This window comes from Elephas maximus, chromosome 20 (assembly GCF_024166365.1).
Source record: "Elephas maximus indicus isolate mEleMax1 chromosome 20, mEleMax1 primary haplotype, whole genome shotgun sequence".
NCBI classification, from domain to species: Eukaryota; Metazoa; Chordata; class Mammalia; order Proboscidea; family Elephantidae; genus Elephas; species Elephas maximus.
In genome coordinates, this window is record NC_064838.1 from 44,861,974 (window position 1) to 44,874,749 (window position 12,776).

General features: G+C 42.0%; 1 protein-coding gene across 6 annotated transcripts in view; it reads left to right on the plus strand.

Moving 5' to 3' along the window:
- SLC41A3 (solute carrier family 41 member 3) overlaps positions 1-6,654 on the plus strand; it is a 78,183-nt gene extending 71,529 nt beyond the window's left edge. For 2 of the 6 annotated variants that reach the window (XM_049861818.1, XM_049861816.1), the window contains exons 8-10: positions 621-755; positions 3,876-4,024; positions 5,228-6,654. In XM_049861818.1, coding sequence (XP_049717775.1) covers positions 621-755; positions 3,876-4,024; positions 5,228-5,437 — 494 coding nt within the window. In that variant the 3' untranslated portion in view covers positions 5,438-6,654. The remainder of the gene's footprint in view (positions 1-620; positions 756-3,875; positions 4,025-5,227) is intronic. The other 4 variants (XM_049861817.1, XM_049861819.1, XM_049861815.1 and 1 more) reach the window with 3 other exon arrangements.
- Positions 6,655-12,776: the final 6,122 nt, after the last annotated feature.

The window sequence follows — 12,776 nt, forward strand, 5'->3', positions numbered from 1 at the left end:
AACGTCTTTTCCTAAAAGCCCCTCCGGACACCCAGCCATGTGAGGTTTCCAGTGGTGCTTCACTTCGTGCCTCTCTGTCTCCGTAGGGCAGTGTCCTCTCCTTTCACTGCCCTGCTCTTATCCACTGTTCACTTTCTTCCCCTTCCCACCTTCGAGTGTAAAAAATAATGATTTTCTCAAATTTTCCAGCTTAGCCATCTTTCTGAGGTTTTGCTTTCTTACCCAGAGTGGCTTGTCAAGCTGTTTTCCCATAGACTCATCTGTCCTGTCTCCTGCCCTCATCCTGGCTCTCTTCCTGAATTCCGTCCTTCCCTTTTACCCTCCCTCTATTCAGCAAATATTTATTGAGAAGCTATTTTGCCAGACACCGTCTCCTCACCTTAAGAGATGCCAGCTGTTAAGGTGATACAGTTATTACCTCAGAATCTCTTTGACAAGGTCTGGGCCACCTTTGCTTGGTGGCAAACACCATCTGTGGTCCAGGGGGAAGGAAGGAAAAGACATCAAGACCTGAATCAATTAAGGAAGGCTTCCTGGAAAAAAAAGCGAACTTAAAATAAGGGGTAAAACTCAGACACTGGCATGCAGAAAGGGAAACCAGCTTCTTTTTCTCCTTCCAGGTGTTGGTGGCAATCTAGTGGCCATTCAGACCAGCCGGATCTCTACCTACCTGCATATTTGGAGCACACCTGGGGTCCTGCCCCTCTGGATGAAAAAATTCTGGCCTAATCCATGCTCTACCTTCTGCTCCTCAGGTGGGTCTATTGCCTTCCAGAGGCCAAAGGGCCATTTCTTTGAACAAGTTACAAATCAATGTAATTGGGAAAAAAAAAATCGATGTCATTGGAATCTGGTGTTTATAACAATGGAAGCCTAAAGCCAGTGCTGACCTCAGCGTTGGTCATTTTTGGGACCCCAGCATCCCAAAGACCTTGACTCTTCACCCCTGCTTTAATTCATTCATTCATTCATTCACTCAAAAAAAAAAATTTATTGAATGTCTATGAGGTCACAGTGGTGAAACAGAGAAAGCAGATTCTTTCCCTCATGGAGTACTTAGTCCAGAAGGGCAGATAAACGTAAAAGAAATAAACACATAATTACACACTGTGATGTTCTAAAGGGCAAAAACACAGGGTGCAGTGAAATACAGTTGCAGGAGACACATATTTGGGATTAGAGAATTAACGTCCTCTCTGAGGACCTTCAAGGCAGAGGGAACACGCCCAGCAAAGGCCTGGAGGCAGGAAGGAGCTTGGCAAGTTTAGAGAGCTGAGCACAGTGAGCAGGGGAGAGAATGAAGGAAAACTGAGGCCAGAGAGCTAGGAAGGAGTTGATTCTATAGGACCTTGAAGCTTGAGAAAAGACTAGATTCTATTCTGAGAACCAGGGGAAGCCATTGAAGGTGTCCGATCTTTTTATTGCTTTTATAAATTGGATCTTTTCTCCCATTTTATTTTATCATTTCCTTTCTGTTTGAAGAACTACCTTTAGCCATTCTTCTGGGTTAAGTCTGCCGGCACATTCCTGAAGGATATTTTTGCTGGATATCGAATTCGGGTTGGTCATTAGGTCCTTTCAACACTTGAAAAATGTGGTGCCACTTCTTTCTGACCTCCATGGTTTCAGATGGGGCGTCTGTTGTAACTTGATTTGTTTTTCCTGTGTAAGTAGGATGTCATTTCTCTCTTACTTATTTCAAGATTTTTTCTTTGCCTGTGGTTTTAGAAGTTAGATTATGATATGTATTGGCATGGATTCTTAGGGTTTATCCTATTTGGGGCTTTCTCAGCTCCTTAAACCTGTAGACTTATATCTTTTGTCAAATTTGGGAAATTTTCAGCCATTATTTTTTTTAGTACTTTCTCAGCTCCACCATCTTTTGCCTCTCCTTCTGGTACTCTGAATGACAGGGTTGTTAGATTGTCCCTGAGGTTCTGTTCATCTTTTTTTTTCCAGCCTATTTTTCTCTCTATTGTTTAGATTGGATAATTCTTATCATTACATCTTCGAGTTCACTGATTTTTTTCCTTTGTCCTCTCCATTCTGCTGTTGACCCTATTCATTGAGTTTTTATTTCAATTATTGCATTTTTTTTTCAGTTCCAAAATTCCATTTGGTTATTTTTGTATCTTCTGTTTCTTTGCTGACACCTTTTTTTTTATTATTATTTTAAGTGTTTTCCTAATTGCTTGTTGAAGCATTTTTATGATGGCTTTATGAAAATAATTTTCAGACAGTTCTAACATCCAGGTCGTCTTGGTGTTGGTGTCTTTTGATTGTCTTTCTTTTTTCTGGTTCTTGGTATGATGAGTGATGTTAGATCGAATCCTGGACATTTTGGGTATTATGAGACTCTGGACCATATTTAAAGCTTCTGTTTTAGCTAGCCTCCTCCTCTGACACTGTATTAGGAGGTAAGGGAATGTACTGCTTTCTTACCGCCAGGTGGATATGGAGGCTGAGACTCATCACTAAGCCTCCACTGACACCATCTTGACTGGGAGACATGGGAGTGCCTGTTACTACTTACAACATGGCCTCTACTGACACCGTGGTGTGGGGAGGCCTCACTGTCTCTGTGCAGTGGTGACATTACAGCATTTTACTTGGTCTCCTCTGAAACAACCTTGATGGGGAGGGGGATAGTGCCTTGTTACTATAAGATGGGGGTGGAAGTCTAAGCTCCTTACATGGTCTCCACTGACACCATGGGAAGAGGGCCTCATTACTGCCCAGCCTTCTCTTATACCACCTCAGCAGGAGGCGGTGGGTGCCACATTATACCTGAATGATCATTATGTCTAAAATGGCCCCAAACTTCCTCTTCCTCCATTCTTCTCCATCTCTGTAATGGTACCCTATTTATCCAGTTGCTCAGAGCAAAAATCCTAGAAGTGATCACTGATCTTTCTTTCCCTCCCTCCCTATGTCCAGTCCTTAAAAAAGTTCTGTTTGCTGTCTCCTCCAAATATAGCTCTTATCAGCTTACTGTTTCCATCAGCGTGTCTTTCAGATGATATCAGTGATCTCTGCTTCTCCTTATATCCATTCTTGCCACCTGGAATCCACACAGTAGCCAGAGTGCTCTTTTTAAAGCATAAATGAGTTCATATCCCTGTCTGCTTAAAATCTCCCAATGACTCCCAACATACTTGAAATTAAATCCAGTTTCCTCAACCCCAATTTGCACAGCGCCTCCTGCCTTATCTTGTGTCTCTTCCCAGATCACTATATCTACACACTCTTAACCCTTTTTTTCCTTATTTCCAGGTTCCTAAGCCCCTTGCAGAAACACCAGTGGCATAGTGGTTAAGAGCTATGGCTGCTAACCAAAAGGTCGGCAGTTCAAATCTACCAGGTGCTCCTTGGAAACCCCAAGGGGCAGTTCTACTCTGCCCTATAGGATTGCTCTGAGTCAGAATCGACTCAACGGCAATGGATTTTTTTTTAAACCCCTTGCACATTCCCTTTCCTCTGCCTAGAGTTTGCTCTCCACCTCCCTTATCCATGCAGGATCTCAGTTTACATGTCATCTCCTCGGAGAGCTCTTCCAGTCTCGAGTAACTCATTCCCACTAGTGTATATTTCATTCTTTATCATGTTACCCTGTTTTATTTTCTTGATAGTATTTGTCTGTTTGTACTTACTCAATTATTGTTTGTCTCTCATCTCTAAAATGTGAGCTCCATGAAGGAAGGGACAGAACTGTGTCCCCATCTGTTAGAGCAGTGTCTGGCACACAACAGATGCTTAATAGACTTGTGGGATAAATGGGTCAGTGAATGTGGACGCATCATTGCAGATTGTCACATCCCAAGGTCGCCTCTGCTGCCAGGCACGTCACGAGACCTTCTTCGTTTTATTTCTTCCAGAAGTCAATTCCATGTCAGCCAGAGTCCTGCTCTTCCTGGTGATTCCAGGCCATCTGATTTTCTTCTTAGTTATCCACCTGGTAGAAGGTCACTCGGTCACAAGCAGCAAGACCTTTCTGGTGCTGTATCTGCTAGCAAGCCTGATCCAGGTAAGGATGGCCGCAGCAGAAGAGCAACATTCATTTGGTTAGTCAGTCAGCAAAGGTGACCCCCTTCTTATTCCCAGTCCTGAGTGAGATACTCAGAAAGGAGCAGATGGCTTCTGGACATACAGGGCATATCTCCCTCTTCCAGGAGTTCCATCAACTTGTTCAAGTCCAAAAACATGTTCCAAACATGAAGACTTTGTCACTCATTGTCAGAGGGTCAGGGAATAGTGCTGGGATGCAGCATGTGATCATGGAGCAGTCACGGAGCAGGCAGCTGAGCCGACCCAGCAGAGTCCATTAGCCCTGTACATCTCTGCAGCACAGACCAGCCCCTGTTGGGGTCCTACTAAAAGACATACATAGTCTTCTGTCAGGGATGGATGGTGATAAGGTTGGTGGCAGAGGAGGTTAAGCTGGTGTGCCTGTACCAAAAGAGTACTCTGAGCAGCCTGTCTGCTGAGAATCTAGCTGGCTGATGTCCCAGGTGGGCAAGGAAATGTGGGCCCAGGGCTTCTGTAGGGAGAACTGTGGGTGCTGGTTGGTGATTTCATGAGAGTGGTGCTATTACAGGGATTTGCACTTCCAAATCTCCCAGTTTAAGGAGGCTGGCATATGCAATCCCAGCATATTCCTGACCCTGAAGGGCAGGGGTCCCCAAGTCCCTGAAGCTGCTCTGATAGCAGCATATGTATGGCTCCAACTAGGGAGAAAGAGGGGAACTGGGGTGAGCCCAGGACAAGGGACCGTGGAAACCTAAGCCCTGACCAGGCTGTATGGACCACCCCATGTCACCTTCAGGAAAGGCCAGCCATTGAAAACTCCTTTCCTTGAAAGGATCTCAAGCAAACCCAAATTTAAGTACTAACAAGATCCATGTCTAAGGTTCCAAGTCCTGAGAGGAGTGGGGCATTGGGTCACAGAGAGGTCCAAGGATTGTGAGTGGCACAGGTCTGTCTGGGCACAGGGAGCAGGGCTTAATCACCAGAAAGAAGACTAGGAAAGTGTGAATGAGGGTTGACTTCTCTAGCCTGCTGTATGAGTTCAAGGATGAGCTTCAGACCCCAAGAGAAGCTGGAGAAAGGGGACTGCCTGGGGTTGATACTGTCCACCTTGATTTCTGCCCTTGAAACTCTGATGGTGTTTCTTGGCCATATTTGGCTTTCTGACTCGATTTTCTCTTCTATATCTGCCCCTTATCATCAGGTGACAATCCTGCTGTACCTGGCAGAAGTGATGGTTCGTGTGACTTGGCACCAGGCTCTGGATCCTGACAGTCACTGTATCCCCTACCTTACAGGACTGGGAGACCTCCTGGGGACTGGCCTCTTGGCACTCTGCTTCCTTCTTGACTGGCTAATAAGGAGCAGAGCAGAGCTCGATAGCCTCTCAGAACTGGTGTCTAGACCTCCCTAACTGAACCTGCCCAGCCCCAGTTGCTCAGTAGAATTTTCCCTCTTCCTCCCTTTCTGGGGCCTCAGGATGGATGGCTGACACTTTGCCTCTCCGGTGGCCCTTTGTCAGTCTGCTCACACACATCGACTCTGGAGTTGATAACTGAGCCCAAGATGGAGCCCTGAAATCAGAAAGCATTGTTTTGTGAGTGTATGAATGCAACCAGGTGTGCTTAGGCATTAGTGTGTGTCCCTGTGCCTGGGTGAATGTATGAATGAAGGTGGACATATGTGTGGGGAACAGGGCGCTCTGGCCCGAAGAAGCTGAAAGAAGAGGCACATCTACTCTACTTTGAGGGGTGTGTCTACACTGTCCCAGGCCTATGCAACCTCGATTGGGGTGGAGCAATCTGAGTCATGGCTAAGGCCCAGGCTCCATGGGCCTCCTGAAGGTATGCCCTGCAGTGTGTGCAGCCCTTCCCAGATGGGGCCTTGCACGCCTTCATCTGCTCCCAGTAGATTCCTGCATTTCTTTTCACTACATACATTTTTTTTTTTCCTTTTTTAAAAAAATGTGTTCCTTTGTTTTTTAGCAAAACCCTCTATCTAGATTTCAGTGATCAGAGAGGTGTAAAATAAAACATAGATTATATCGTACCGGTCTTCTGTGTCTTTAAAGATGGTTAATGGAACCAAGAGACTTGGGGTCCATAAGTAGCAAAAGATTCTGGCATTTCTCTAGTTCAGTGTTTCTCTCTGTGATCTCCAGTCTAGGTGCATCAACATCAGCAGAAAACTTGTGAGAAATGCCAGGTATCCCACACTCTTCCTGACCTACCAAATCAGAATCTCTTTTGATGGGGCCCAACAATCTGAATTCAGCAAGCCTTCCTGGTAATTCTGATGTGCGTTCATGTTTGAGAACCCTGCTCTAGTATCTCATCTTTAAAAGTGTCCACTTCCTGTTTCTTATTAACCCATCGTAGTAACCTGACGCATGGTCTGGAATGAAAATTATTATCTTCATATGATAAAATGGACTAAGATGAGTGAGGTGATTCCACCCATTCATTCAACAAACATTGACACAGAACCTCTTGTATCTGTCAGGGTCCCAGAAGGATGTAGATGACAAACTCCACTGGAGCAAATCAATGGTTGAAGAAGGGACAGTTTATAAATATATGGGCAGATAATAGAAAACAATAAAGGGTGGTGCAGTGCCCTGGGGCTGGGCATAATGGGGGAATTGTAACTATGGGCCTAAAAAAAGCAAGGTATGCGTTCACCTGAATAGTAGAATAGTCGCATAAAAGTTGCCTGACAGGATCAGTGGTCTCTAATAAGGAATCACAGCCGCTACCAGATTGTATCCTGGCAGGGAAAGAGGGTAATCCCAACTTCATTCTCTGCCCTCCCTTTGATCTGCCAGTGTCTACCATTGACCAAACTCAACCAGAAACCAAAGGACCAGGGAGCCTGTGGATTGTCCATAGAGGTTGGCCTCCTGGGGAACAGAGCCAGGCAAAGGTGAGGAGTAGAGACTATCCAGCACACAAGATGCCAAGACCTGGTGTAGATCCTGGTGATGCCCTTGGGGGAAGACCACATATCATCCCTGTCGCAAAGGTCTATGGGGAGAGAAGGTCAATAATAACATCACGTAAATAAGTATTAAACTCCAACTCCGATAAGTCCTGCAAAGGAGAAGCACGTGGTGCTGTGAAAGCATGTAATAATGACAGCTAAGATTTATCAAGCACTTACTATATGGCTGGCCATGTTCTAAGCACTTTACGTGTGTTAGCTCATTATTAATAACAGGCTCACAAAAACTTAATGAGACAGATATTATCCCCATTTATAAATGAGGAAACTGAGGCATAGACAGGTTTCTTAACTCTCCCAAGGTCCTATGGCTAGTGAGTGGTGGAGCTAGGATTTGAACCCGGGCAGTCTGGCTCAGAGCCAGGCTATTCATGTACTAAAGAAATTTGACCAAGACAGAAGTTCAGGAAAGATTTGCATCAGGAAATGTCATTTAAGTTCTAAGGATGACTAGAAGTTAATTAGGCAATGAATGAAGAGGTCTGGGGTGGGATAAAACCAAAAAAAAAAAAAAACCCCGTGCTGTCAAGTCGATTCCGACTCATAGCGACCCTGTAGGACAGAGTAGAACTGCCCCATAGAGTTTCCAAGGATAGAGAGTGGGAAATAGAGCACTCAGGTAGATGGACCTCATCATGTGTAAAGAGGAGTGGTGTCAGGCAAAGTAGAGGCCCAGGGCTAAAGCTTAAGTTCCTACAACATTTAATGAAGATGTAATAGAAAAATAATCCTGTAATGCAGAGGCAGGGAAGGGACATCAAGGGAGGCAAGGATATTCATACATACAATAAAGCACATAGGGGCCACAGTTACTGATACTTAGACATAACCAAACACCTCAAGGGATTGGATTTTGGGGTTTGAAGGATTAGGACCATAGTCTCATGGGACATCTTGATCAATTGGCATAATATGATTCACAAAGTTATGTTCTACATCCTAGTTCGGTGAGTAGTGTCTGGGTCTTAAAAGCTTGTGAGCAGCCATTTAAGATACAACTATTGGTCTCTACTCATCCAGAGCAAAAGAGAAAGAAAGAAACCAAAGGCTCAAACAACTAGCCTACAGGACAAATAGTCTACACAAACCAAGGCCTCATGTACTCTGAGACCAGAAGAACTAGATTGTGCCTGGCTATCTCTACTGACCATTCTAATCTGGATCACAATAGATGGACCCTGATAGAATGAAAGAAAAATGTGAAGCAGAACCTCAAATTCCTAAAAAAAAACACAGACTTAGTGGACTGGTTGAGACTAGAGGACTTCTTGAGACTATTGCCCTGAGATACTTTTCAAACCTTGAACCAAAATTAACCCCCGAGGTTACCTAATGGCTAAATAACAAATTGGCTCAAAAAACAGTATCATCCGTAACTACTGCACTCCTTTAAAAAATCACCTATATGAGAATGTAAAGGGCCAGGGAAACTAGATTAATGAAAATGGAACAACCTGAACAGAAATAATGAAAATGTTCATGCATTGTGAAGACTCTAACCAATATCACTGAACAATTTGTGTAGAAATTGTTGAATGGGAACCGAAACTGCTGTGTAAACCTTCACTGAAAACACAATAATATATTACTTTTTAAAATGACAAAATTTCTTTGAAAAGGTGAAAGCTGTAATGAAAAGTCATTACAAAAGTAATGCAATTGGAAAAAGTAATTTGGTTGTTTCTGTGGCATGCAATATTTTAAAATAACTGAAATTATGACTGATAACACTACACTGTTGTCTGGTATCAGGCAAAACAGCAGTAGGATTATCTCGTGGACAGTGAGAGCACTATCAAATATATCAAATTTCTGAGATATATTAATAAGATTTCACAATACAAATTTACCCTAAGGAAAACTAAGCACTTTTTCCGATTTGATAAAAATCCCCATGCAATTCATATCAAATAAAGCTAATTATTCCTAATACCTTTCTTTTTACATGGTGAAAGAAAAAAATCCTTTGTGATTTTCCAGGAACCTCCGGGAAATCTCAAAAGACAAATTTTAGGAATGAAAGGTACCATCTATGATTAGCAAAATATGAAAAATTGTCAGGAAATTTTAACATCTGACTTAGCATGATCGTGGGCTACCGAGAAACAATACTTGGATACCCAAAAAACCCAGTGCCGTCGAGTCGATTCTGACTCATAGCGACCCAATAAGACAGAGTCTTGGATACAGTAAGTGTAAATACAAACTAAATTGTATATATACAGTGTTCCCTGGTACAAAAGGGAAAGATAACCCATCTCTCCTTTTTCTTAAATTTTAGAAACCTTGTAAATTCTTTTGGTGCTTCCATGAAAATGTATATAAATCTTTTTAAAGGGCTAAGTAAGCTTCTTGCCAGTTTTACAACTGAGGAATGTTTTTGAAATGTAAATGCCAAGGAAGCTAGTGCTCCTCTCTCCCATCTCCTTGGGTGTTTAAGTTAAGTGGCTGGCTCCAAAGTGTAAAAAGATCTACCTGTCATAGAGATGTGAGAATTTTTATTATTTCTTTGGTAAAGGCAATTAGCAAATGCAAAGGGCCACCCCAATTACCAGGTGAATTTAGGATAAACCATGTGTGATAAATGGTGCTTTCAAGTCCTTTTATTTGAGGACTAGTAGTCTTTTATCTTGAGAACATCTATGAAATGAGTTGCCTCTGTCTTTGCAAACTCTTTAGCAGATGTCCTGTGTTTCACAAATTTAATGTTTATTCAGTAATAAAATTGTTTTCATTCTCTTCTACCTTTGTGGAGAAGTTGTCTGGGTTGGAAAAAGGTTTTCTTTTCAATTATATTTAATTAAACTCAACGATTTCTATTAACCAACCAAAACCCATCGCCATCAAGTCAATTCCAACTCATAGCAACACTATAGGACAGAGTAGAACTGCCACATAGGGTTTCCAGGGAGCAGCTGGTGGATTCGAACTGCAGACCTTCTGGTTAGCAGCCAAACACTTAACAAGTGCGCCACCAGAGCAGTTACAGTAAAATATTTAACAAGTAAATATAGGTGTTAACCTGATTGTAAACCCTCACACCTGTCTATCAGTTTGTCGTACTGTGGTGGCTTATGTGTTGCTATGTGCTGGAAGCTATGCCACTGGTTTTTTAAATAAGAGTAGGGTCATCCATTTCAGCAGAGCTTCCAGACTAACGCAGACTAAGAAGAAAGGCCTGGGAATCTACTTCCAAAAATTAGCCAGTGAAAACCTTATCCAACAATGTCCAGCTGGCTTGCTTTGGACACATCATCAGGAAGGATCAATTCCTAGAGGAGTATATCATGCTTGGTGAAGTAGAGGGCCAAGTGAAGGTATGGGAGACCCTCAGTGAGATAAAGTGGCACAGTAGCTGCCACAATGGACTCGAACATGCTGGTGATCGTGAGGATGACACAGGACTGGGCAACGTTTCATTCTGCTGTACGTAAGGTCGTCATGAGTTGGAGTCAACTCGATGGTGGCTAAGAACAACATCAGGATTTTAAAAACTTTAGCTCTGTCAAAAGCAAGAAGACTTGGCTCAATTAAACAATCAAGGACATGGTAAAGTCAACATCTAAGACACTGAATTTTTTTTAGGCAGGTTACTCAGAAAGTAAAGATAAACATTTACAACCTCTTCTTACTAGGAACAAGGCAGTAATTCAAGAAAATGTCACTGTAACAGAGAGAAAACCAAATTCTCTATTATTTGGTACCCAAGCTCTTTTAAAATCTTATAAATAAACCTATCAAATCTGAGCTAGCTTTGACCATGAGAAATAACACTCCTTTTCCACAACCTTTTCATATCCTTTCAGATTTTGTCCTATACTTTCCTCTTTGTCATTCTGGAATAACCAGTTATTTTACTTTAGGACGGAATTATACTCTTTTGCCTTAACAAAACACATCCTACTTTGCATACTTATCTAGACTAAGTCCAATATTTTAAGTTACAAAAAAAAATACTGGAAACTATCTTTAAGCCAACATACTAAACCCAGAAAACCAAACCCAGTGCCGTCGAGTCGATTCCAACTCATAGCGACCCTATAGGACAGAGTAGAACTGCCCCATAGAGTTTCCAAGGAGTGCCTGATGGATTCGAACTGCCGACCTTTTGGTTAGCAGCCATAGCACTTAACCACTACACCACCAGGGTTTCCAGCCAACGTACTACAAAATATAATTACTGTTGAAAATAAAATTTTATCAGAATAAACCCACTTGCATTAATTTCTGGGAATATTAGGGATATCCAATTTATATAGGGGCTTATTTATTTCTAAATCAATTAGAATAGAGCTCCTTGAAGGACTATTATAATCTAATTTGGTAATACCATTCAGAGGGAAGAAAATATTGCATATAAGCTTTATATCATATATAGATATACATACAGACACAGAGACCCCATAACTTCAATTCCAAAATCCCACTCATAAATCAGTCATAAGCACAGAAATTTTCATCCCACACTTACATTTTTACCAGGTTTATTCTTCTGTTAGATGGGATCAGTTGAGGTTACTTGTGCAACAGGAGGGTTAAAACATGCCCACCAACAATTGTGGAGGAGACCAATGAGATATCCCCTGCCATAACATACAATTTTCCACAGAATGTAGACTTAATTTTGGGCTTGGGACTGAGGGTTAGGGTTATGGTAAATGTTAAGTTTAGGTTTAGTGTTAGGGTTAGAGTTGTGCTGTAGGATTGAGTTAGTTTAGGTTTAGGATTAAGACTAAGGGTAGGTTTAGGGTTACGGTTAGGTATATGGCAAAGGTTAAGATGAGGTTTTTGTTTAGTTTTAGATTTAGGGTTAGAGTTAGGGTTAGGGTTAAGTCTAGGGCTATGGTTAGGGCAAAGATCAGGTTAGGGCTAGGGTTAGTGTTATGGTTTGGGTTAGGTTAAAGGGTACGTTAAGGGTTAGCATTAAATTTAGGGTTATGATTTAGTTTAAGCCTAGGTCTATCGAGGGTTAGGGAAAGGTTAGGGCAATGGTTATGTTAGGATTAAAGTTAGGGTTGAGCAAAATATAGGGCTATAGTAAAGATTTTGGTTAGTTCTAGGACTACAGGTATGGTTTTGTTTGGGCTAGGAGTAGTCTTAGATTTAGGGTTAGGGCTATGAGCAACCTAGAGTTAGTGTTAGGGTGAATTTTATGGTTGGGATTATGATTATGGTTAGGGCTAGGTTTAGATTTATGGCTAAGTTTAGGGTTAGGGCTATGTTTAGGGCTAGGGTTAATTTGGGTCAAAGGCTGTATCAAGGACAAGAGTTATGATGAGATTTAGGATTGGGGTTGGAGTAAAGGCTAGGTCTTCATGTAGGCATAAGAATAGTATAGGAATATGGTTGGAGCTAGGGCAAATGCTAGATATAGGTTTAGGGTTTGAGTTAGGACTGGTCTTAGAGTTAGTAGTAGGGTTAGAGTTAAAACTATGACTACTGTTAATGGTATGTTTGGGTCTGCTGTTATGGTTATGGTTAGGGCTAAATTTAGGATTAGGGCTAGAACTGAACATCAAGTGAAACAAAGAAGAGAAAGCTCCCATCCCATTCTTGAACTAATAAAATTCTTTGTACAGATATTCCCATTCAAGTACACGAAGTCAAGAGTGTTGTCCTGGTTTCCAACATACATTGCATGTGACAAGGACATGAAATTTCCACATACATTCTTGGATTGAGAAAACACTATGGAGATTCTTCCATTCAATTAAATAAAGTCAATATAGGTTTTCAAAGTACATCTTATATTG